The 27690-nt window shown below is 30.4% G+C and overlaps 2 protein-coding genes across 8 annotated transcripts in view; one reads left to right on the top strand and one right to left on the bottom strand.

The window, feature by feature from the left end:
- Positions 1-372: 372 nt before the first annotated feature.
- On the bottom strand, positions 373-16923 carry LOC139521777 (enhancer of mRNA-decapping protein 3-like). 2 transcript variants are annotated; one of them, XM_071315384.1, is made up of 8 exons: positions 16676-16923; positions 15501-15670; positions 12963-13615; positions 12380-12703; positions 12024-12177; positions 11357-11574; positions 3742-10172; positions 373-3286 (listed from the first exon to the last, which is right to left on the bottom strand). In XM_071315384.1, exons 1-7 carry the CDS (start codon positions 16820-16822, stop codon positions 9841-9843), a joined length of 1998 nt encoding a protein of 665 aa, XP_071171485.1. In that variant the 5' UTR covers positions 16823-16923; the 3' UTR covers positions 373-3286; positions 3742-9840. The 2 variants fall into 2 exon arrangements, with proteins under 2 accessions (XP_071171485.1, XP_071171486.1); XM_071315385.1 differs by lacking the exon at positions 373-3286 and having other exon boundaries at positions 9035-10612; positions 11109-11574; positions 16676-16845.
- Positions 16924-16947: 24 nt separating this feature from the next.
- LOC139521778 (myb-like protein X) overlaps positions 16948-27690 on the top strand; it is a 52947-nt gene continuing 42204 nt past the window's right edge. For 2 of the 6 annotated variants that reach the window (XM_071315390.1, XM_071315392.1), the window contains exon 1: positions 23564-23695. The gene's annotated coding sequence lies outside the window, so the exon portion shown is untranslated. Of the gene's footprint in view, positions 17021-18410; positions 18508-23563; positions 23696-23731; positions 23806-27690 lie in introns of those variants that run through there. The other 4 variants (XM_071315388.1, XM_071315389.1, XM_071315391.1 and 1 more) reach the window with 4 other exon arrangements.

Genomic DNA, 27690 nt, shown 5'->3' on the forward strand with positions numbered 1-27690 from the left:
CTGAGGTTCTGACATTATGACTAAACCTTAACATTAACCACTGATCAATGAAATGAGGTCAGGTTAAATGAAATTTAGATCTTACAAGGAAGACATATAACAAATATAGTATCCTATATCTCTTTTAAGTATAGCGCAACTGTTTAAAAAATTTCAAGCAGTCACTATACCAAGAAAATGAGATCAAGGACAATACACTAAGCTAGACAGAAACATCTAATAATAAAGCATCAATATACTAGAACTGAAGCCTTATAAAACATAAAGCTATATACAAATAGTATAAGATGTTGTTACTGCAGCTGACAGATAAGCATCTAATTGACTTTTGTCTCGAGCAAGACAAAAACTGAATTTAAAAGAAACAACAACTTTCATTTAATTTTATTTATTTCTCTACGTCTTTTATCACTACAAAACATTAAATATTTCCAGAGAAGTACAAACACTAGCATATGAGGCTCGTTTTCTCATTATGTAATTAATAGGGCACTGAAATCAATAAATATCATCTGACTATAATTAATTTTGAGTTTTTTTGTGTTTTAAAAAACCTAAAGATAAAGAAGGATTTTTTTCCAAAATATCAGATTTATAGAGATACTATTTTGAAAGACATAGGTGACTCTGAATTTATACATCGAAATAATCAAATACTCAGTGCTCAAGAAACTTAATAACGAGAAAATTCAATGCCTCAAACCCAAATTATGTTGACAATATTTGTTCATTTAAAATTCATAAATTGTTTACGCCAGTTCTTGCTTACAGTCAAAGATGTTACATTTATCTTTAAATAATATCTCATTCTATAATTACTTGAAACTTAAATTTTTAAGACTTAATGGTATATATAATAAGAATCAAATTTAAATGACCATAACAAACTATTGTCAACAACATATGGTGGTGTTAACACATCTCCGTACAATAATATACTAAAACAAATAACATAAGAAAAATAGGTAAAAGCAATAAAATAAATTATACTTGCATAAAATTGTTAAAATACTTGAATGTTATAACAAGTTTTGTGTAAATCATAACAAATATTACTCCATCTGAAGTACAGATATAATGCACCACTTATCATATCGCTGACAATAGGAGGAAAATTCAGTCTTATCTGCAATCGTCTATAGTTAGGAATGGATTTTAACAATGTTTTGTTTAAAAAGAACATACATTTTACAACCAACATCTATAAAATACTTCTATTCTTCCTGATAGAATGGTATCTGAAATTTTTGTTTTTATCACATTTTTTTTTTAATAAATTCTATTCAAAGGTCTACCTGATAGTATGGTATTTGTAATTTTTGTTTTTATCATATATTTTCTGCTTAATTCTATTCAAAGATCTTCCTGATAGTATGGTATTTGTATTTTTGTTTTTATCACATATTTTCTGCTTAATTCTATTCAAAGATCTACCTGATAGTATGGTATTTGTATTTTTGTTTTTATCACATATTTTCTGCTTAATTCTATTCAAAGGTGGTCTACCTGATAGTATGGTATTTGTAATTTTTGTTTTTATCACATATTTTCTGCTTAATTCTATTCAAAGGTCTACCTGATAGTATGGTAATGTTTTGTTTTTATCACATATTTTCTGCTATCAAATCATAAATACCAAACACATATGCATTAAGTACAGTAATCAACATTCAAACAAATTTCAAAGATACAATGCTTAAAAAGCTGTCAAATTTTCCTCATAATACAGAATAAACATTCTTTCTCACATTAAAAAAGGCTGAAAAATATTGTAGTTTAAGGTTTAAGACATAAAATCATATAAAACATGCCAAGAAAGCTAGAAGTACTTAACAGATACAAAACAAGTTTTATTGCAAATAAATATTAGGACTGAAAAATCTATTATTCAAAGTAACAGTAAATTCAGAAATTTTGCATACATGTATAATTGCAATTGTTGAAAATTGGACAGCAATGTGAGATTAATCATTGAAATTTCAGAAAATTCTTACTGCAAATTTTTATTTTTGCAAACCTATCCTGTTACAATAAAAACACCAATAAAACATAACAAAAATTTCTCAATTTACACCAGTTTAATAAGACTGAATTGAGTACACTGCATTGATGTTTTAAATTCTACAAAGCATGTCAATCTTGATGTGTTACAATTCTTCTTCAACTTTTTTTGGTCTTCTCCCAAGAGGAGATACAAATGCTGCGTTCACACATAACACACAATAAATGTCCATTGTCGAAAAGCAATTTGGTCGAAAATGTGTCAAATGTGTATTGTGTGTGAACCCAGAAATATACAATTATTTTCAGTAATATGTCTGTTATAATGTGCATTATGTAATACAATATATATACTGAGTGACTGGCTGGAATAAGTGGACATAGCATTTTTATATACTCATTTGATACGTATTCAATGAACACCAGTATTTATGTGTGAACCCAGCATATTGATGACATTTGCTAATTATTTTTATATGTATTACGTTAACACCTTTTATAGCATTGAGACCAATGACAAATTTAAATACATAAAAATGAAACACAAAGGTCTCAAAACAATTATTACTTATAAGAATAATACTAACAAACAACATATTTTAACAACTTTATATCAAGTAAAATGTTATATTAAAATTTCTTTAAAATATGACAATAAAATAAAAGTATAAAAGCTTCAAGAAATTAAGAACAAAATAAATTATATACTCTTCAGATTATCAACTTTTATTTTTAAAACTACCTGGAAAATTTCACCCACAAAACATAGTTCAGAAAATACTGTTCTAAATGTAAATAAAAATAGTAATTCCTTTTAAATTTTACAATGTTCTTCACAAGTATTTTTTCATTTTTATTATTATCTGAATTTTTTTTTAACTAGTTTATTTACAAAGAAAATTATATGATAAATCAGAATAAAAGAAAAGTACAGATACAACAACAAATTCTCTATGGATACAAAGCACCATAATCAGTGCATTTAATAATAGTATAAACAATGTTTTAATTATTCCAATAATGTTTGCATACTTATTAGTATAAAAAACAAGGATCTTTATTTCAAAAGAATGCAGGAACTTCTACATAATTTCTAACTTCCACAAAACACCAAGTACTCTTTTTACTTATTAATTAGTTCACTTTTCTCTAATGCATCAATTTTCCTTCATTAAATTTGTTATTTTCTTAATATTTGACTAATGGATCAAAATGTTTCTAAACATCTATTGTTGAAGATACAAATTTAAAATTATTTAAAGGCTGACTATTTTTCAACTCTTATCTAAACAAGAATGTGTCTATAGTACACGGATGCCCCCCTCGCACTATCATTTAACATGTTCGCTCGACCGTGAAATTGGGGTCAATACTTTAACTTGGCATTAAAATTAGAAAGATCATATCATAGTTAATATGTGTACTAAGTTTCAAGTTGATTGGACTTCAACTTCATCAAAAACTACCTTGACCAAAAACTTTAACCTGAGCTTCACACTATCTTTTTCTTTGTTCAGTGGACCATGAAATTGGGGTCAATACTTTAATTTGACATTAAAATTAGAAAGATCATATCATAGGGAACATGTGTACTAAGTTTCGAATTGATTGGACTTCAACTTCATCAAAAACTACCTTGACCAAAAACTTTAACCTGAAGCGGGACGAACGAACGAACAAACGGACGAACGGAGGCACAGACCAGAAAACATAATGCCCCTCTACTATCGTAGGTGGGGCATAAAAATAAAAGCCATATTTTCCAAAATTAAATAATTAAATATAAAATCACAAAGTTCTAATAGAGCTATTCTCATTATTTCAGAATAAGAAACATATCAGTCCCCCTTCCTACCCTCACCATTAGCAAACAGGTTGTTTAAAATCAAAATTATTCATATTTATAATTTAAAAAAAGAAAACCTTTTGCTGTGGTTTTATTTAAAATTATTCTGTGTGCTATTTTTTCACTCTTTTTTCCAAATGATTTCCCCCTTCAAATTCAAGAAGTGCCTTTTAACAATAGCTGTTTGTAAATTAAGATGGTAAAGACACTTAAAATCAAAATCCAATTTGTCCCATTTCATCCCCCCATACACACCTTGTCCCAATCCCTCCTAAAATGATGTCTCACATTTTGTCAAAGCATTTCCAAAATATCTTTTGCATAATAACAGTGAAACCTAATATAAACTTTGTCTGGTTCTATGATATTTTCAAAGGTCACACTAGAACATGTCTAAAGCATTTTTAATCCAGTAATCTGTAACAAACCAATTTTGTATCAAACCCACCTATAATTCCTGGTATTTATAAACATTGAAGTTATTTCTACTCAATTTCAAGCCTGCTGTCAAATCAAGTTTCAATCTCTACTTTTTATCCTATAAAAACGTAGATACCAGATGTATCAGAAGATGGCTTTAAAAGAACATGTGGTCAATGGAGATTCAAATTTTGCATCATTTTCTCATATTCTAAAATTTACATGTGAATTTTGTCTTTGATAAAAAAAATCTGTCATGCTATGATTTCTGACACATCTGTGGACCCATCACATAAAATAATTACTTTTTTTCTATCTTTTTATGGTTAATGACAAAAGTGCATGATAAGCTAAAAGGAATTTTATAGTATGCCCAATATCTTTATGGAAAGTGATCTGGAGTCTCATATTTATCAAATTTAAAATTAACAATACTCCGAATTGTTCATTACATAGTCTTAAAATATCATAACATATTGGAACTGATTTCTGCTAAAACTGAGCAACCACTGTCAAATAAAGTAAACTTTGTTTTCTTAACCAATACACTTTTGCAAGAATTTTGAAAACACAAAAATTTTAAGGGTTAAGAATGGCTGGCAGACAAATAAAAAATGTTTCAAAATGTTTATGACTAGACTATATGATGACTGTCAAATGCACTGATAGTTTTAACTCATGATTATTTCATAAAAATGCCCCTCAAATAATGATTTAAAATATAAAATAAAAAATAACTTTTCCCATTCATAACAAACAAAAATATACTTTCAAAAATCTCAAATTAACTTGGCTTTCAATATTATTTCACTGAGCTGATTGTTTTACCCCTGAGTTGGTCAATTATCTTCACAGAAAGCTTTCTCTCATTAACAATCTCATATCATCAAGCTGTATATTGTATAGTATGAACATTTTAAAAATTCACTTATTTTTCCAAGATTTCTTTCCCTTCATTTGATTTTTACTGTCAGCATAAACAAAACTATCTTTTCTGCTATAAAATAAGTATGATATGAGATTTAGATACATAAGAAGGAATCTTCTTTTTGAGTAATCAGACAATAAATCAAGTCTTAAATTCAACATTTTTCTGTACTCAGAACATGGCTATATGTACTACCAACTCTTACATTCACTTGTTAACATAGAAACCTTTGCAAGGCCATGCATTTTATAATAGCTGCACTTTCACTCATTTATGAACATACATACAATATCATAAATAATAAAAATATATTCAACAAATAATCAATGTCCCAGTATTTTAAATGCCTGCAGCTCCAGACATTTTTGTTAGATGTGGGAGTTTATTTTGAAAGTCTTAGAAATTGACTATCATGTTTATGTTTTGATTTTTTTAAAAGATGATGTAAACTGAACTATTTCGTATTTTCTCCTCAAATCAAGTCTAGACTTACATTTTGCATCTTTAACAGTCAGTGAGAATAATACCCAATGTTTCCCATAATAAAGGCACTAAAACATTTAAGGGACTATCTAAAGAAATAAAAAATGTTTTAAATACTGTACTCCCACATTTACATATAGCAATAATAACTAGCTTGTCATTGGAAAATATTGAGGGACAAAAAGTCAACAAAATCTCATGACTGTTTATGTTTTTTTTGTTAAAATGTAAAAGAACCATTTGCACCAAAAATTCAACATGTTATCAAAATGTAATTACATTTACACAATAAAATTCTTTTGTAAACATAATTTACGGGACTCTTTTCATTCATACTTAACAATAAATAATTTTAACAAAGTAATTGCCTTGATAATTTTCAACTGTACTTAAAATCTCAACAATTTTTTTTGGTTTATTTTTTTTAACATTTTTTTGGTAGTTGAGACAAAAAATACAGATTAAAACTACATGACACACAGCATATAATATATGACCCTGATACACATCAAGAATGTAGTAACACACCTATGTATTGGTCCAATGAAGTATCAAGTTTGGTCAAAATATCAAATGATAGCACATGTTTTATCAATTAAGAAAAAAATCTCAATTATTTTGTATGAAATGCCTTATATTCCTTCCTACGTTAAACTAGTTTCAATAATGAATAAATTGTTGATATTCATTCAAAGCAATTGTTCCAAGCTCATGTTTCTATACCAGAAAAGGCAACATATTCACATATATAGTCCACAAGTGTTAAAATATAATCAATGTGCATTTAATAAGTATATAAAATTGGGTTAGCCAATAATGGTGCTAATTTGATTTTTGAAACACAAATATGATAAAATTTTCAACATGTATGGTAAACTGTCTAAATATGACTATTTAAATTCAACCAAACTTGATACTTCAATTTCATTATAAATAAACTTTAAAATATAAAAGACAAAATTTGTCTCTTTTAATATATTTCGTGTGGCCTTTAATGCAATGAAATACATGTATACACAATATCACATATCACTATGACGAATGTTGATTCATAAAGCACTCATTATCAATAATAGGTCAAACATTGGTAATATATAACACAAATAGTCAACAAATTGGTTGCTGAATATAAAAATATGCCATTTGTAAGTACAATGTACTGAATACTGACAGACTAATACACCTCATTTATACCAAAAAACACAACCTCAGGCAATATAATGTAATATCATGACTATTTAATTTAATCTCGGAAAATTATAAACCTTTAAAATGTTGATGCAACTTAATGCCCGGACTAGAAAAAGATCCTATTCCTTTTGTTGGCTTCCAATGGTAGGTATTCCCATTCCAGAAGTTAAACATTGCAGTGATTTCAAATTGCAAGATCCATATTACATACATAACACTAATGAAAGACATAAGTCAGACCTGTTTAGAAAAGACCCAAAGCAACATAGTTAGAACTGCTGGGTGTTTCCATCATAAAGTTATGGACCTCTTTCTTCCTGTCATAGGCCCAATTCCTATCTAATATTTTTGATAAATATTCTCTTTAATTGACACATTTTCCTTAAGTTCCTAGTCTCATGAGAATAATTGATAACTACTCAGATTTCAGTCACACAAGCAACTTTTAAACAACTTGATAAATAGATAACATCACCTTGACTATCCGAAACTAGATCAAAAATATTCACTTGCTTTGTACTACAACAGAATAGCTAAATGAAGATCATCTTATTGAGAAAACAAAGTACATAATGGTGTATTGGCATGAACTATACATAATTCAATTGTAATGACAACTGAGGTGGATTTGTTGTATTCCTCACAATACTCTTACACAAAATGGCAGTGTCCATGCATCAAAGGTTTGACACTTGACTAGCAGTGGTTATGTCCCTTGAGCATGTTCAACAACAATATACAAACTAATGGATCAACACAAAATGATAAAAAAATACTTCAAGATATATATATATGTATATGTACATCAAATTAATAAACTGGTGATATATCTACAAAAAAGTCAAATAAATTCTCAAATAAATTCAATTTTTAATTTCAATGCAATATATTCTTTTCTTTGTGAAAAAATTAACTCATAGCTTTTCTACATGAAAATACTTCAGATGTATATTGCAGAATAAAATTAAAACATCAACTGCCCAATGCTTACGTATGTCTGGTGTAAATTAGTTTACTGGTCAATTAACTTGATAATATTTTCATATTCTTTAGCTTAACTTTTACTGACCAGGTCAGACTTAAAATTTCCCAATCCCTCAAGAAATGGAGTTACCGAACCTTTTTAAGAATCCTTGTAAATTATGTAATGTGATCAAACAACAACAGAATTCCAATACAACATTGTCAACCTTGAATGCAATATTTGACTATTTTGAAAATAATATTAGAACTGTATTTACATACACTCACCATAACCACTATTTACAACAAAATAATGTCCGAAGATTCATTCCATCAAATACACACAGTAATGAATCAATGTATAATGAGTATGATTATATACAAATGAAGCACAACACACAAACACTGACATACAAACATTCATTAATCAACTTATCATAAAATAAAATGCTGATAATTTTAGTGCTTTACTAGCAAAAGTTATTCTGTGGTTCAAAATATTAATCCAATCAAACAAAAAATATGAACTTCTAAAAGTCATTTTATTGTCTAGGTTTCTTGTTGGAATTGAACTCCAAGATGATCATTATTTTGTCTGTTCACACTACTGAACTAATCAGTTTAAATAAGTTAGTGAACCAAATTTTTCAATTTTTCCAAATAATTCCTGGATATAAAAAGTAAAAATTGAAAATGACAATTGAAACCAAAATTCTGCAAAATCACTTGATTTGTTTATTTTAAAAGATTCCTAATTAATCAAATGGTTAAGTAGATAACCCTATATACATTTTCTCTTCATTAAAATAAATGTTCAAACCTAATCAATGTTTAAAAAGAAATGAAAGCATATTTACAAACAAAATATCACAAATAATACTGGCACACATTCGGACATAAACAATTCATAAAAATAAACAAAGTAATTATGATGGAGATATGTGTGATAAAATCTGCAGTTCCCAAGGCTAGCTGCCATTTTTGTCATGATATTGCACACCCTAGCTATCACATTGAGATCAACAATGCATGACAAAATGATAAAAACCTAAGGAACACAAAACAAGTGGGCACAGTCCACTGAGCACCAAAAAAAAGCACACAAATATAAGGTCCATTTCCTTTGTTTTGATTCTTCTAATGTCCATATCACTGAAGAATTAAATCTTGTATGTTTATTTCTCATATATTCTATTCATCTGTTTACTGTTCTTTATAAAACTGATCTTTTTTGCATTCTTTATATTCTTATTTTTTGCTTCTTCCAAATCTTTCATCATTCTTCAGTATTTTCATCACAGTTTTTCGTTGCAGTTTTTTCTTTCTTCTTACTCATTTTCTCATTATTTAGTTTATCTTTCTTTTAAAATTGTTCATTCAACTATTCATTTCTGCAATTTCATAAAGGCATAATTTAGCACAATAACAAAAGTACCTGAAATGAAGAACATCAATTTTGTCTAGTATGACAATTGAACCATTGATAATTTCTTATTCCATTCTATTCAAGTTATTAGCATATCTGTGAAACCAGTATATGTCTAAACATATCTATTTTTGGATAAAAAATATAAATGGTTATCCATTTCTCACATCATACTGCAAGTAAGGTCAGTGTCTCAATATTGGCACACAATAAATATGTTTCACCAAAAATTGTAAAGTTAAAACACTTCCAATACCAAGAATGTCAGTAAAAACACTTGATTTGGAATTCATTGAACAAATCTGTCATAGAATATACTAATGTCAAAAGTGGATACAGCACCACAGTATAGTAGAAATAAACAACATTATGAAAGCACTTTAGTAAACACCAAAAAATAAAATACAATTCAATAGAACACCATTAATTGCTGCTTGCAATCTGTTTTCTGGCTATGTCTCTAATGAAATCAAAGAGACACTTTTTTGGCATCAAAGTGTTAGGAATGTTTAATACAGCACAATGACATTATAATGTAAAATATAATGGTTTTTACACGATGAATGATGTAAAGCTAGGAAGCTACTCTTTAGGATGGAGAGGAATAGTGAACTTGTGCGAGAATGGTGACAAGTATTTGATTCCAACTTCTGCGAAGACTTTCTTTGAGAAGCCAAGATCACATAAGTATAATTGTGATGACTGCATCACCATGTTTAAAGGAAGTCCAATACTTAGACACCATTTAGCTCTGACTGAATTGGATTCTACTGGTGGGTCCATAGCTAACACAGGAGCTCTGTTTTGGTTTGCCCATTCAACTAAGGTCTTGTACCAGACTTGATCTTTGAGATTTGGTGTTTCCTGATTGTCTAATGCATTTATGATAATGTCAACTGATCCTAATGGGAGATCTGAAGAAAAAAAAATTAAAGTCAAGTGGATTCAATCTTATTGTCTTGTTTGCATTTAGCAAATCTGAGTCAAAGATACAAATGAGCAGAGTGCAATACTTAATGGTTTATAGATTTTTGTAATTTGCAAGGCCATATACAGAAGACTACACTTAATCGCATACTGTTGATTTTTTTCCTGCAAACAACTTTTACCCATTCCTTTAATGTGAAATAATCTGGTTTTCTAACAAGACAGTTGCATTTCTCCTTAATTGTTAATTTTGTCTGACAAATAGGCTATGATTGTTATGTTTTCAAGAGAAAAACTATCTTCAAGAATAAAACTAAATGTGTACAGAGTGAAGTGCATATCTTTATTGATATACAAATGTGATGTCTCTGTAAGATTTGAGATCTTGTTGTCATCATGAAATGTTCTATTGCAATGCAATTCTTACCTTTGAGATTTGAGATCCTGTTCCCACCCGGGAAAGCTCTATTGTGATGTCACTGTTCTTACCATTGAGATTTGAGATCCTGTTCCCATCTGGGAAAGCTCTATTGTGATGTCACTGTTCTTACCTTTGAGATTTGAGATCCTGTTGCCATCTGGGAAAGCTCTATTGTGATGTCACTGTTCTTACCTTTGAGATTTGAGATCCTGTTGCCATCTGGGAAAGCTCTATTGTGATGTCACTGTTCTTACCTTTGAGATTTGAGATCCTGTTCCCATCTGGGAAAGCTCTATTGTGATGTCACTGTTCTTACCTTTGAGATTTGAGATCCTGTTCCCATCTGGGAAAGCTCTATTGTGATGTCACTGTTCTTACCTTTGAGATTTGAGATCCTGTTGTCATCTGGGAAAGCTCTATTGTGATGTCACTGTTCTTACCTTTGAGATTTGAGATCCTGTTGCCATCTGGGAAAGCTCTATTGTGATGTCACTGTTCTTACCTTTGAGATTTGAGATCCTGTTCCCATCTGGGAAAGCTCTATTGTGATGTCACTGTTCTTACCTTTGAGATTTGAGATCCTGTTGCCATCTGGGAAAGCTCTATTGTGATGTCACTGTTCTTACCTTTGAGATTTGAGATCCTGTTGCCATCTGGGAAAGCTCTATTGTGATGTCACTGTTCTTACCTTTGAGATTTGAGATCCTGTTCCCATCTGGGAAAGCTCTATTGTGATGTCACTGTTCTTACCTTTGAGATTTGAGATCCTGTTGCCATCACAGAAAGCAAACAGTTTAAGTTCCTCCTCCATATATTTGTTCATTTTGATAAAGTTTGGCAGGACTAGATAGACATTGACGTTATGGTTGGACAGATGTCTGGCACAGTTAATGGCCTGAGTTCCCTGAAGGTGAGGACCACATAATAGCACTACTGTAGGCACCTGATGCCCATTGTTGGGATTTAATCTGAAATTATTACCATTTTTGTTACTACATGTACTATGTAATTTTTAAGATCAACAAACAGTGCATAAAAACCTTATAGTAGATTCTTCATCAAGTTAAATAAATAATCTTATGAGTTTATCTTTTTTCCTTGTAAGTCTGCTGGTTCTTTTAGCCCTTTAATCATAAATTAAGCAATTCTGCATTATTTGGAGGATTACAAAGAATAGTCGAAAACAAACTCAGAAAATTATATTTTTAACATTTGAATAAATAAATATATAGATAGCTAAAGATCTAGAGTTATGGTTACTGTCCTTTCAATATCAGCAAAACTCTATCTTACCTTGAGAAGTTGTTAAAAAATCATTTCATCATTTAGTAAAATATTATGGTGTCGTAATGGAGGTAATTAAAGGATTAAATGATTTTGCAACTGAGCAATTAAAGCATCCTCAGGAAATATTTACCTGTGTGGGCCTCCAAGAAGCTGAAGAACCATTTCACTAGCTGAACGTCCAACCATTTCTATCTGTCTTTCTTGAGTAAACCCAAACTTCTCAGCAGTAGAAAATAAACGACTTCTTAAGTCTGGTGAAATACTAGGAACAACTAGCCCTGTATCTGAAAGGATAAGTGCATTATTCTTATCAGTTCTGTCGAGTTCTTGATCGTTTACAAAAAATATAAACTACAGATATGCATGTTGTATAAACCAAAGAAGGGATTTTAATCGACTTCCCTATCTATTCACCTGCATCATTACTAAGACATTCCTCTTTAATTACCTGTAACAAATAACTGAGACACGCTTGTTTTTATTTACCTGTAACAAATAACTGAGACATGCCATGTCCATTTGGTACTTTGATCTGCTGGAGAACTGACTTTTTGGTTTCAAGCACATTTTCATCATGTCTGTACTTCAGAGGCTTTTTTGGTTCATTGGCCCGGGTTATTTCTGGTCCAGAGTTTTCTATTTCTTGAAATACAGCTTTTTTGTCAAACAAAGCCAAATTTTTTTCAAAATCAAATTCATCCATGCAAGACTGTGTTGGAGCACTAAAGCAACAATCGTCCCTGGACTGTGATCTTTTACGGAAGTCTATCTTTCTTGGAGTTGATTGTTTCTTGTTCCGATTTTCAGTGGCTAAAATGAAAGAATAGCTTGAGTTAAATTGACTGCAGGGTATCTCAACTCCAAAGCGAGACATATTCTGCAATATTTGCCACTGGACATTAAACACAAATCCCTCTATTACTAATCATATTAACCTGACTTGTTCTTACGTCAGCAACATTTCAAGAATACATGCTAAAAACATCAGTCAACAACTGAATTAATAAAATAAAATTTAAACACAGTACTGTATATATGATAGACATTTTTAATTCAGTATATAACTTACCAGAATTGAGACGAGGTCTCATTGCTTGGTCCTCTTTTGTAGGTGTGTAGCTATCAGCATTTCTTCCATTATCATATGTGGGTGTATGATTTCTCTCCTGAAGGATGTTATTTGGTGAATATCTGGCTTTGTATTTAACATTAACATTAGGAGGAGACTTCCTGTTGCCATTAATATTAGGAGGAGACTTCCTGTTGCCATTACCATTAATAAATTCATTGGGAGAATATCTTTGCTGATATTGACCATTCGCTGGTGATTGTCTATTATTGTAACCAACATTAGGGGGAGATAGTCTTTGAGTATTTAGAGGAGAAATTCTCTGTCCATTTGGAGGAGAAATTCTTTGGCCATTTGGAGGAGAAACTCTTAGTCCATTCGAAGGAGATATTCTTTGTCCATTTGAAGCAGATATTCTCTGTCCGTTTGATGTTTGTTTATAGCCATTTTTTCTTTGTCCATTTCTTGGAGCACTATTTTGTACGTTGGGACCATTGTCTTGTGGAAATATGAATGTTTCCAAACTGCATACTTTAACAGGAGAAGGACATTCTGAGTTATAACTAACTGTTAGAAGCTTGGATGGTGTGGCTTCTTTTAAAACTGCCTCTTCCTTGTTTTTGATGATTTTTAACTCCTTTATATCACTGCCACTGTGAAAAGAGTAAAATAAAATCATAGGTTTGATTTTTCATCAGGACATTAATTGAGCAGTATTTTAATGTAAAGTAAGTTAGGCCACGGTTTTTTTATTTGTTGGTTTACGGATCCGCCGACCCGATTTTGCCGATTTTCAGAATAAAAATAAAATTGACTTTTCATGCTTTTTTATTCCCGCCGACCCTTATCAATGCAGTATCCCTGAAAAATAATTAAAATTTCTTTTTTTATAAAATAAAATGCATTTTAAATCATTAACAAAGTTGATAACACTTTCTGTTGTGAAAAATAAAACTTCCAATTTACGTTTCTAAAAATAGACAAATCAATTATAACTGACCTTGAAATGTCTTTTGCGCAAATAATTTTGCGGAACGAAACCTGTGTTGAAAACCTATTACAAAAATAAGTTCCTTTCCCTTATTTGTCATCAGTCCGTAAGATGCATCATCTCAGAGAAATAGACTTGTCCAAATGTTGACAGGTGGAATAACATCAATTAAAGTACTGAATATTAACAAATCATTTGAAATTTTCTTGTTTCATATTATCAATCATTGGGATAAAAACCGGATTGCATGACAACTGATTAACCCGATATTGTCGTTTTTCCAGTGGACGAGTCTATTACGTTTTTCGACACGTGTGTTGAAACTTATTTTTGTACGACGTTTTTACATTTTTTTTTCTTTATCAGTTTTTGTAACTGAAGATCATTATTTACCAAGTTTTCTGGAATTGATTGAGAGCTACGGGAATCTGTTTTTCTTGTTTGTGAAATGACGATTTAATTTCGTCTTTGTCCGTGCAACCCCTCTTTTTTACAGGAAGTTATTACACGATGTCCTGCGATGTTCATGATCACTGATCAATAATATTTCATAGAACGAAATGTTAAGAAATGATTACAAAACAGCAAAAAGACAAACATTTTGTTAAGTAAGGTGAAATATATATTTATTTTGCATATTTTTCTGTTTTGAAAGATATTTTTTTTTCTTTTTCTTTCCGACCGACCGACCCGACTTTTTTATGAGAAAAATCTGTAAACCAACAAATTAAAAAACCGTGGCCTTAAATATGAAAAAATCTCAGAAAGAGGCAACATTTTGTCAGGTTTTGCACTCTTTTCCACTGATAACCTACCATCAAAGTTTCTTCTAGTGTGAAGGATATCATGTTTCAGACAGAAATCCATACCCCTTGAGAAATGCTTTCAAGGAAACCTCATACTCCCTATTAAACCAAAAACAGAATTGTTCAAAAAATCTGTTATGTATTCTGGACCATTCTTGTGGAATAATTTGCCAATTACGTTAAGAAATATTTCTTTCAAATACAAAATAACAGATCATTTATTGAAATCAATCTAGCTGTATCAATAATATTGAAAACTGTCATCATGTTTATTTTTTCATCACATTTTATCAAGTTGTATTGAAGATTATTATCATACTTGACTTTTTATACTACTGTATGCATTGTATATGTTTTTGCATTTTGTTTGATTTCTCATGATGAGGGCCTCAGGGAAGATTAGTTATATAGCTACATGTAACTGTGTAACCCTCTTAAAATAAAGTATTGTTCATCAATTTGCCTTATAAACATGATAAATGTACTTTCTTTTAGAATATTTTCTTTAAACACTTTAATAAAAAGTCATATAAGCTTCAAATTTCAACACAGTTCTGTCAAATATGTTTATTTGTAAATCTTTTTTGAATTTGCAAAATTTCATGATTCAGATTAAGCATGTTAATTTGTTAAAACATTACAATGCAGATGAGTTAAAACATTAAATAATATCATGATTAATGACAAAATTGAAAACCTGGTTAATTTTGCCTCCAGTATTTCTATTTTATATATTCTTACCTGATTGTAATGCCTTGTACATCACACTTTACACCATTTCTGTAGGCCTGAGTGATTGAAACCATCTGTGTTGATTCATCAATCTTAGACACCAGACCTTGGTAAGTACCCAGGGTCTCACCACAGTCCAAAGACACTATACTTCCAACAAAACCAGTACACATTTTAACCTGTGAAAAAATAAAATGCAAAATGGATCATGGTGATTATAATGAATATTGTGACTTTCTATTGTTTTCATTCAGTATCAGAAGTGAGTCTTGTATAGAGCATGTTATTAACATCCAACTGTTCTTGACATATTATCATCCTGAAATGCTGAATTGTTGCAGTGACAGGAAAACTTGTATTACCTGGTAGTACACAAATAACAGAGCTCTGGATCAAGCAAATTACTCATTACATGCAGTTTACTTTGTAGAAATCACAAGTGTACATAGACATGATACATTAAATTTTTTGTAGATGTTAATTTTTCAAGGCTCAAAGAATTTAAGACAAAATGCAAGCATTGTTAACCAACAAGGATGTCTAACTCATGATGGGGATTTGACTATACTCAAACGCCAAGTGCAGATTTTCTCCTAGGAGCATTTTGCTCAAATTATGTATTTTTCTTTCTGTGCTTTTCAGATGCACAGGAGATGAAAAGCACAGGAGAGGTTTGTCTACAATTGTACAAAGTAAATTTTTGAGGTGTGAAGACAACCATATTTGTCAGTTCTTTTAATACACTGAAACTTAATTACATAAATTAAGTACATAAATAAAACATATTTTTGTAAAAATTCGACATAAAATAAATGTTTGGCCTTGGTTAACGTCTTTAGTGTATAATAACAGTAACAATAACACATATTGTAACGGTTCTGTAACAGGAACACAACTTTTCTGTGATATTAGAACATATTGATTCTGTACAATCAATCTCAAAGTATTTCTATTGATTAACATGTAATAAGAAAACACAAAAAATATCATTATCTTGCTATTTACGATGATGACCACAAATCAAATCAGCTGTAGAAATTTGTAAACAAAGGACCCAAACAAACGAAACTAGGTCACAGTCAGTTGCGAACTTTACCTTTTAATTTTGTATTTGAAAAGCTAAATTATATTTCCACAATAGTTACATATGATGTCCTTTTTGCTATCAAGTGTGTTTATCTTACCTTTAGTGTCGCCTCTTCACTATTTACGTTGTTTTTCAAAGAATATTTCACAACTTTCCACTGTTTTTCAACATGTCTTCCAAAACCGCATACAACATTGAAAACGAAGGATATTGTTTTTTTTTTTTGAAGTACAACAAATATCATTAAAAAATCAGTACCATCTTAATAATAAAAATAGTTAACAGTCAAATTCGAAAAGGTTATAAGAAAAAAAATGGTTGTAACTATCATGAAAATATTTGTTTTAAACGACCTTGAGTGATACAAGCGACTTAAGTATGCTGACAGATGTCAGGTCGTCTGTTGTATTTTGTCCTGTATCATTGTAGGATAGGACCTCTGGTGACGACCTTTTTCTAAAATCTTCGTTATCTCTTTTTCACAAGAAATATTCAGATATCAATTTTTTTTTAAACACTATAGTATACTTCATGTTTTAGTGTCATCTTTATAGTTTATGTTGCTAAAGAAGTTAAGTTACTTGCATACTTGTAAATGACATAAAATGTTATATAATAATGTAATTAAGTCCATCAAATTACTATATTTTTTTATATATATATTCAGATGCCTCTAGCGGGTGCTAAAAGGTGACTATAGGGTGTTCATGTCCATTAATAATGAATGCATGTACTTTTAGTACTTTTTTTCTTTATATTTACGTGCAAATTGTTTTTGCAATTTTCATTTCATGTGTTTTTGTCAAATAACACTGAAAACTAAATAAAAAATGAGATACATGAATCCCTAAAAAGGGGGCTGCATCTTGCAAGTCACTCACAGTGAAAGCAATTTGATGTGAAGTCTGAAGACAAGTTTTTGTTTTTGAAATTTCCTACATTGTACATGAGGCATTTGCCTAGATGTAATTACGACCCTGTTATAAAAGAGAGGTAAATGTTCCCGAGACAATATACCTCAAGTTAAATGAAACCCATTTTCAGACATTTCAAGTAAAATTAATATTTATTAATTGTATTACACAGTGGCGGATGCCCCCCCCCCCCTTTTGATCAGCCACTGTTACCTGTATTAAAAGATTTGTGAAGTTTTTCCTGAAAAAATCAGGGTCCTCAGATTTGCAAATTAAATGTTATCATTAATGATCACTAAATTAAATGGGTTACACTTTGTTTATATGAACAATACCCAGGAAGGTTAACACTAACATCAAACTAACAACTACTTCTATGTCAGATGTCTATGAAATAATCATAACATGTTGTGATTAATATGAACATATGATACTGTGAATTACAGTACACATAACTTATGTCGCACACAAAGCCTTCTCCATTCAATATGAATACAAAGATATGTTGAGACATCAAACTAACAACAAAATTAACAAGAGACATATAGAGGACCACATAGACTCTTAACAATAGACAAGTGTCTATACAATCTGCCTAGTTTTGTCCATGTAGGATAAACAATCAATTTCAACTTGTACTAAAGCTGAAAAAAAATGTGAAAAATTATGCAGAAAATTATGCAGTAACAATCAAAAAGATCTGCAATTTATACCTACTTTTCCACATTACATAAAGCATAATACAAGATGTGACATACAACAACTGTTAAGGGTCGGGTGGCCTGATCAAGATAATTAACACCAAAATTTGAAGAAATTAAAAATAAAAAATAAAAATTTGGAGCATGAAAACCAAACAACAGAGTATTTTAGTTTTAGTATTACTTTAATTAGTTCAACAATTTGTTTCTATTTCAGGAAATAATGACAGGGTTTAACTTATATGAAAACAAAAGTAAAAGAAACTGGAAACAGTTTAAAGGGAGACAAAGAATGTTCAAACTACAGCTTTCAGGTACTAGAATATTCTAAATGATAAAAATACCAAAGGACAATCGTTCGCTTGAATTTCAAATGTAACATAACTTCTAAATGTGTGAAACTTGGTTCTTCAATGAATCTATCAGTTATAACACAAATACTGTATAATGAATTTATTATGTGATGTTCCAAAAAGAATTTTATAAAACAAATTTTAAACAAATATTTTTGATATAACTATCAATACCAATTAACAAACTTCTTTAAGGTGGACTGAGCAAACAGTTCTTAATAATTTCTAATACTATTCCTTGAATATTTTTAACAGGGCAAGGGTGTGTCTGTCCAGAAGTTGGTTGCATGTAATTTTGAAAGTCTATTTCTCTGATTACTGTTCAACCATAACAGTACGCTTGTGTAGTAGAACATTATCCACCAAATAGTCACCTTGACCTGCAATTCATTCTTCAATATAAAAATAAAGGACATGTGTTTTAACTGCCAATCAGACTACAATCCTCCAACAGAGTTCCAAATAAAGTGGATGTAAGCAATAATAGTTAACCATACAACCTTCAACTATGAGAAAAACCCATACTGAATAGTCGGCTATAAAAGGCATAGCATGATAAAGATAGAACAATTCAAAATAGAAAAATAACAGCCTGCATGATTTATAGCAATACTATTGAAAAAAAAATAATAAAAAAATATATATAGAAAATTTAAGTAAAAATAAATAATCTTGAAACAAAGAAAGATGGAAATTTGATAATAGAAATATATGACATACTAGTATCAAAATATTTATTATAGAAAACTATATAATTTTGTAAATATACCCTTTATGTTAAATTCTTAATAGATAATAATTTTGAAAACATATACCAGGCATGGGCCAGAAAGTAAACATCAGTATGAAGAATAAAAATCTGACTTTTAAAATGGTGGCCTTTTTCTTAGCTACAGACTGGTAGAATGTGGAATGTAACCCTTTAAAATATTTGTCAATTTTTTACCTATTTACTCTACTGGTAGGAAATAAATTTAAAATCTTGATAACATCTTGAAAAACACTGAACAGTTACAAATATTGCTTTATTTGTGGACATAAAAAATGAAGGAAATGTATTCTCTGACAAAATGTCAATAGAGATTATCCTCTCAGAGGTTATCTCCCCCTAGTTGATTATGTATCATGGTAGATGTTATTCCCCTTCATCTAATCCTTCCATGCCACCTAAGATACTTATGTATGATCAAGTTCATCTGTCTGGAGGTTATCTCCCCTTAGTTGATTCTGGATCATAGTAGATGTTATTCCTTATTGATAGAATTTTAGTAGGTTTTTCTTTAAGAATGGGATTTTGAATAAATGAGCTTATTCACCTGCTGAAAAAGGAAATTCACCGCGCAAAACGTCACAAGCTTTGACGTGCATAACTTTGGTAAAAAACATTTGATGTATAATTGGTTTTTGGTAAATAATTGCTATTACATAAATTTCTCTCTGAAGATGAAATAAAACAATTATTGTCCTTTGTTTGAGTAAATATGTGGTTTAATTGATTTAAAAATAAAAAAGATATTCACTTCGGCCATTGGCCTCAGTGAATATCAGTTTTTCAAAAGTCGCTAAACTACTATTTACCTCATCAATAGACAGTGATTGTATATCATTCAAAACCATGCCACCTAAGAAACATATGTATGATAGAGGTTATCTGGTCCGAGTACACAGTTATCGTCCTTTGATTTTCGTTGTCCACGAATATAGTCCTTAGTGTGGACAGTGTGTTACTTGCCAATTTTTGTTATACCCCTTCCAAATTTATTTCTCCATGTTTTATGCCTCATATAGCAAGTTGGGGGGTGAAATGACACTGTAAAAAAATTTGGGTCATAAAATATTAATGTAAAGTAGTGATTAGGTCCAGCTGAAAAAGGTCAAAAATTAGCTCTTCAGAAGCTGTCAAAAGATTTCAAGACCCCCTTAACATAAAATTGTCCATATTTTGAGTTAGAGCTGATGAAGTTTTCTATAATTTTGATATAATTTGCCCCAAAAGTAGTACAACACACTGTGAAAATATTATTGAGAAAGAGCAGGTGGGATTTTTTTAATTTTCATTTATTGTCTAAAAGAAATGCACTACGAAATAACTGTGTACTCGGACCATCTGTCCAGAGGTTATCTCCCCCTAGTTGATCCTGTATCATAGTAGATGTTATTCCCCTCCATGCCAACTAAGATTCATATGTATGATAGAGGTTTTCAGTCCAGAGGTTATCTCCCCTAGTTGATTCTGTGTCATAGTAGATGGTATTCCCCTCCATGCTACCTAAGATACATATGTATGATAGAGGTTATATGCCTAGAGGTTATCTCCCCCTAGTTAATTCTGTATCAAGGTAGATGTTATTCCCCTCCACACCACCTAAGATACATATGTATGGTAGAGGTTTTCAGTCCAGAGGTTATCTCCCCCTATCCTAAGATACATATGTATGACAGGAATCAAGCAAACAAACTTGTCACTGATACCTTGATAAACCTTTTAATTAAATGCTTTACTCTCAGTAGAAATGGAATTTTAACATAAATGTATTTCATATATACAAAGGATTTTATCAGCAGTCAAGAATATAAATGATTTAATCTGTCTTCTAAACGTAGATAAATCAATAAAGAAAAATGAGACTTAGCACCTGAGATTGTATGAAGGAAAATAACAAGCATTAAGATCTGATTAGCAAAAATTCCAAAGACTTCCATGCTGTCAAATAATCAATCACTTACCGTCTACAGTCTAATGATTGTTAATCTTTGAAATGACAGAAGCAACGGTATTTATATTTTAAAACAAAACAATACCAAGAGGCTCCTTTTGATTTTTAATTCATGAAACAACATTATTTTGATGCCCTTTCTATAAAGATAGTAGGGGAGCATTAACTTTTCCAGTATGAGGTTTTATAGTATGTGTGTCTCTCCACCCCTGATGAATTATACGGCCAATACTTTAATACAAAGAAATACTACTGATAAGTAATTTAAAATTAAAATCCTTTTTATGGGTAGATAAGATTTTAGATATTTTTTCACTAGCCCTATGACTTATTTGAATAGTAAAATATTTGTTGAATGCTTGTCAGTCAGAAAATTAACTAGGTAACAACTCAAGTAAATTAATGACTGTACTTGACTTCTACATGTACCCTTGCCAGAATTAGTATTAGTAAAATTCAGATATATTATATTTGTTTTATGGTTTTTATTACATTTTGTTTGTTGAAAAAGAAATCCCTATGAAAGTAATCTTCTGTTTAAAGCATAATAATATGATGGATAACCAGATGCATTATAAGCACAGCTTGAATGTGTTACACCCCTCCGTGCTCCTCTCTAATCCTTTAGTCTAACCTCACTCTCAATAATAGACACATAAAATTGAAAAAAGTATATACAAAACACCATTTAAGACTGACATTTCATTTACTGGTTTGAAGAAAGAGTTAATAATGTTGATAGACGGAAGCACAGACGGACAGACACCATCAATATGATACTCCCTTCATTGCAAGTGTGGGTTTGAGAGTAACTTAATTATATTATGGGACTAGCTTATAGACTTTTGTACTTATTTGAATGACTTAAATATCTTAAATTTTTTTTTATAAATGATGATTTTTTTTTATATCTGAAGCATATGTTTAGATGTCAAAATACATGTTTATATTTTTTTGTAATTTTGATGAAAATTGTGATGGAATATTTAATTGGCAGTTTGTAAAAGATAGAAATTAGTTATATTATTAAGTTTGTTACTTTTAAAGGGGCACTAGCTGTCAAATTCATTGTAACCGATTTGACTCAAATTCTCATATTTGGTTAATAACAATGTAAAACATTTATCCAAACTATCAAAAGTCTAAAATAAACAGTTTACAGAGCTTGGGGTAGATAATATATAGGTTCGTTTCGTGTGTATTTTAGTCCAGACGCCATCTAATTAACTATCGATTTGACCTCAGATGACCATATAAGCGATGTAAACAAAAATAAAGATACGAATAGATTAAACCAACACGTGCAATTGGATTTTTATAGGTCTGTTTGATTTTATTTTATAGATTAAAAATAGATGTTTCTCATTGTTTTTAACCATATAAGAATGATTTTATGTGCATCGAATTAGTAATCAAATGATTTACCGTAGTTTCACTTTCATTGTTGACATTCTTTTTCTTTAAATAACCAGTACACGTACAATGCATGCGTTGTCAATCTCTAGCTAGGGGTTAACTTGAAGTTCACATGAATACCGGTTAGAATGATGATGACGTTTTCACTTGCAAGTGAATCAGTCAAAAATTATGTTTAATCGCTTATTTCAACAAAATTAAAGGAAATTGATTGCTAAAATCAAATTATTATTTCATTATTCCAATTTGATTAATGATTGATCTAAAAAAAATCATACTTTATTTTTTTTTTATATATCGTAGCTAGTGCCCCTTTAAGATAAATTAAGTATTAAGCTCTATTAGAAAAGTGTCAGTTTTGATGAAATTGACAAGGTCATGTATTATGATGTATTTATAACTAAATTGGTACTGTTACATAGAATTACCAGCTGTCAGAAATGAGAAGATGAAAATGTTTCCTGCGATGTATTTAATTAAATTTAAACATAGTTAGTTGTAGGCATTGAATGAATGAATGGAATATTACATAACACCCTAGCTTTTAGTTATATATCTTAATATTAAATGAGGATCTAAATATCAGACATTTAATAAACTAAGTACATTTGACAGTGAAAGTTATCAAAAATTATTTTTGGAAAATTTCCCGAATATTGATGATAACATTGTAAGAATCACCCATCAATTTTTACCTGAGAACTTATTTACCTGTAATTTTACCTAGGAAATGTATTTTCTCTGATGTTTTACACTTGACCGAGCAACATTGAATGTTATTACAAACTTTTTTGTGTTTTCACATTCTTAATAACAGACAGAACATCATATATAATTTATTGAGTGGTGATAATCTTGGCTTTAAGTTGTTTTTTATTGACACAGGAGGACAGTTGGAATATACACCACAATTATTCTGTCAACTTTGCTTCACGTCCCCACCCACACAGTTCCACCTGAACGCACGTTTGATGAATGGAGATGTAATTAGTGAAGTGGAAATATTTGTCATATTTGTAAGTAAACAATTAATACTTTATTGATCATTCATTAATCGGACAGTACATATAATTGTTGTTATTCCCTGTGGTAGAACTGGGATTATTGTTCCTAATGGAATATCAACGTAAGTTCTATAAAAGCTAATATAATGTTGAAAATAAATGAAATTGCCAATTCATAATAGACCATCCTGATATAATCTAAGTATTGACATTATATTTCTGCACATATGATAAAATATAGGATTGATATGTGCAGCATCTTGCTTTAACTGCTGTCATCCACAGCAGATTTTAAAGGTATGTTACGTGAGGGGGAGGGGGGTCTTACATTGTAGTAAGCCACGACTGGCCCCAAACTTTTTAAGGTTATACAATTTCAGAGAGCAAGTAACAGACTATAATTTAAACTTGGAATTATTTTTAATTATGGAATTTGAATAATTTCTTGTGCTTGAAATTTTTAATTAATTTCATGTTTATTCTGTAGTAAAAGGTTTGGAGTGGTGCATAACATTTTCCATACAATGTATTTTGTATAGATAGCGTTGTTCGTGGCACAATACATTCTTTTGAACATGTTCTATCTGCTTTGTGATAGAAAGTGTTGTGCACGGCACTGATCTTTAAAATACAGAATAAACATAAAATTCATTAAAAATTTCAAGCACAAGAAATTATGCAAATTCCATAATTAAAAATAATTCCAAGTTGAAAAATAGACTGTTAAGTGTCAATAATTGTTACTGACTCTTAAAAATAAAGAGTTTTGGTATAATTGCAAGTTTGACAAATATCATACAATATCAAAAAGATGCAAAAGTAAATATCTTCACATCTGCAGCAAACCCTCTCATATTTTACATCGTTTAAGAGAAATTTGTGGCATTGGAATATTTATTTGAATAAATCATACTTTACTAGTAAAACATTTCTATATTTTTATCTATATCCATTTAGTTTCATAACTGATTAATTTAACCATTTTCATTTAAAATAAGGAAATTAATAATGCAAGCCATTTAAATGCAACAAAGATATGATATGTTTTTCTGTGTTTACTTAAGACTTTATCCCATAATTTGAAATCAAATTAAGGAAATTTCAAGGAGGCATATTAAAGCACATTAAGTTTTTGCCAATTTAAAATGTGTAAAAAGTATTTGTGAAAAATTAGGTACAAGGCTTCTAATTTAATATGCCAGACACGCGTTTCGTCTACATAAGACTCATGATAGATACATGATAAAAATCACAGAATTTTCTAGTTTGTAAATGTAAAAAAACATTCATATCAAACATTCCTGGATTGATCACCATGGTTATTGATGATAGATTTACACTTAATGTCCAGTGGCAAGTATCAAATGCATACTTGTGAGTCGTGACAAAAAAAATCTAATATGATATTGATAATTGGATATTAACCCTGCTTTAGATAACCTTAAAGGTTGTTTTATTATATAAACAAATAGGAACTTCTTTTACTGCTATAACTGTACCACTTTTACATTGACAATTTGAAAAAATTGTATTCTACAATGGAAAACTTATATGCACTACTATTTTTTTCAAAGGTCAAAATACTGTGCAGCATATTTTCAACATTTATATGCCCTGAACTTCTAAAAGTTTTAACTTATTCTAAATTTATGTACAACCCTTATCTTAACTTTGGGTCTTCCTCAGAATTCAAGGCGTCAAAAGGCATCATTATGGAGGAAAGGGTAAACTGTTGAATACAATAGACCTTTACATACATAGATAGGAATATGTGAGATTTGTGTAAAGGCAAATTGTACACTAACCTACACACAACATGAATAGAAAACATGAATATCTTGAATTTAGATCTAAGACTTTCATTGAGCATAACTTATAACATTGCTTTTCACTGAAGCAGAAATTATCCATGTGACAGTGATTAAACTGGCTAAAACATGGCTTGTCACAGCAGCAAAAACTGGAATTCACAGGCCTAGGGGTTTTTTTTGGCATCAGTAAAACAATGTGAAAAAGTTTGATGTACTACCGTATATTTTTCAAAATAAAAAAAAAGGTTTCTCTGATATAGACTTATAGTATAACTTAATTTATAGCATATATGTGGTTGTAGAATGTAGAATGTAGGAAAGAAAATCACAGTACAGAAAGTCAAGTCACATTTAAGCTTTTTTTACGATTATTTACTAAAGACTTATTTTTTAAAGTTGTTTTTTGTGTTTTTGTTTAACTATAATATATTGAACAGTTTTGTAAACAATATTTTATGACAAAAATTATCAGGAGGTAATCATATCTTAGTTGAGTAAATAAGCTGTCCTAGTGGCTGGTTTGTTGACTAGACTCATGGTGCCAAGAAATATATAAATTTGTATAATTGAAATTTGATAAATCATCATTCAGCATTGCAAATTTTGTCTTATGTATTCAAACCATGGTAAACTAATTTGTTGTGATTTAGTGTGCTGTTAATTTTGTGACTTTTTGTCCTATTAATTTTGTGATCTTTTGTCATGTGACTTACAGTTTTCTAAAATTTATGATATTCTGTCTTACTAATTTTGAAAAATTTTGTGCCCTTCTGTGGTGTTTATTTTTATCTTATTAATTTTGTGCCATTCTGTCCTGTTAGTTTTTGTCTTATTTATTTTATGTCCTTCTGTCCTGTGTCTTATCAATTTTGTGCCCATCCATCCAATGACATTTTTTCTTCTTCAAATTTGTTAATACATGTACCATTATGGTATGACATTTTTCTTCTGTGACTTTTTATTCTATACCATGGTATTATCATTATTATAAGTATGTATTTACTATGCATCAGTATTAGTGCTATTCAAATGATTAGTTTATTTAAATACCTGCTGCATAGAATTTCTATATTTGTAAAGGTGTGTAGAGTGCAAAATGTTATATTGATTTAAATGTCGAAATGCAAAATAATTCATCTATATACATATACCTGGTTATTATGATGATGATAAATAAGCTAAAATTATCAATTTTTGTATGTAATAAGTTACGGGAATGATCAGTTTATTATAGCATATATATATTGATGTTTAGACGAGTTATATATATATAGTCAAGCTCTCAGAGTCAAGCGGATTTGCTCCTCTGAGGAGGCTGTCACGAAACGGTTACAGGAACTTCGCGGATTTTTGACAAAACGAGGTTATAAGAAATTGGACATAGATAAGGGGTTTGCGCGCGCTAACAATAACAGCCGCAATGACCTCTTACAGTACAAACGGAAGAGGCGCAGCAAAATAGTCCTGTTTGTTCTTACATACAATCCAGCCTTTAATAACCTTTCACGTTTGATCCGTGCCAATTGGCAAACTATTGCAAAACACCCTAAATTATCCAAGATCTTTCCCAATCCTCCTGTCTTAGCTTTTCGTAGACCAGCAAGTCTGAAAGACTTATTTGTTAGAGCTGACGTCTCCTCAAATAAAAGCTGTTCAATTGCAGGATGGTGCAAGTCATGTGGTAACAGACGTTGCCTGACTTGTCAACAAATACTGAATACTCAAACATTTACTTGCCACTCGACTGGGTCTGTGTACACTATATATTGCAATGTAACTTGCAAAACCCAGAATGTTGTATACCTCCTTCAATGTCGATGTGGCATGCAGTATGTTGGCGAGACAGAGCAGCCATTTAACAAACGCATGAATGGTCATCGAAGTGACTACACTTGCAAGCCCGACCTACCCGTAAGTCGTCATTTGAGATCACCTGGACACACACAAGCTGATCTCAAAAACCTTACCATCACGATCATAGACCACAACGAGGGTTGGTCGAAGGTCGACAGAGTCGCTCGGGAAAGATTTTGGATAAGAAAGTTACGGACAGTCTCCCCAGAGGGTATAAATGAAAAAACATAGAACGAGTCCCTCATTTTCCTGTGACTACCTGTTTCAAACAACGCCGGATTTAGTACTGGCTTTACAGCTCGAAATTATTTTTAAAATAACAGTTTAAATTACAGGTTTTCA

This window comes from Mytilus edulis, chromosome 4 (assembly GCF_963676685.1).
Source record: "Mytilus edulis chromosome 4, xbMytEdul2.2, whole genome shotgun sequence".
Classification (NCBI taxonomy): Eukaryota; Metazoa; Mollusca; class Bivalvia; order Mytilida; family Mytilidae; genus Mytilus; species Mytilus edulis.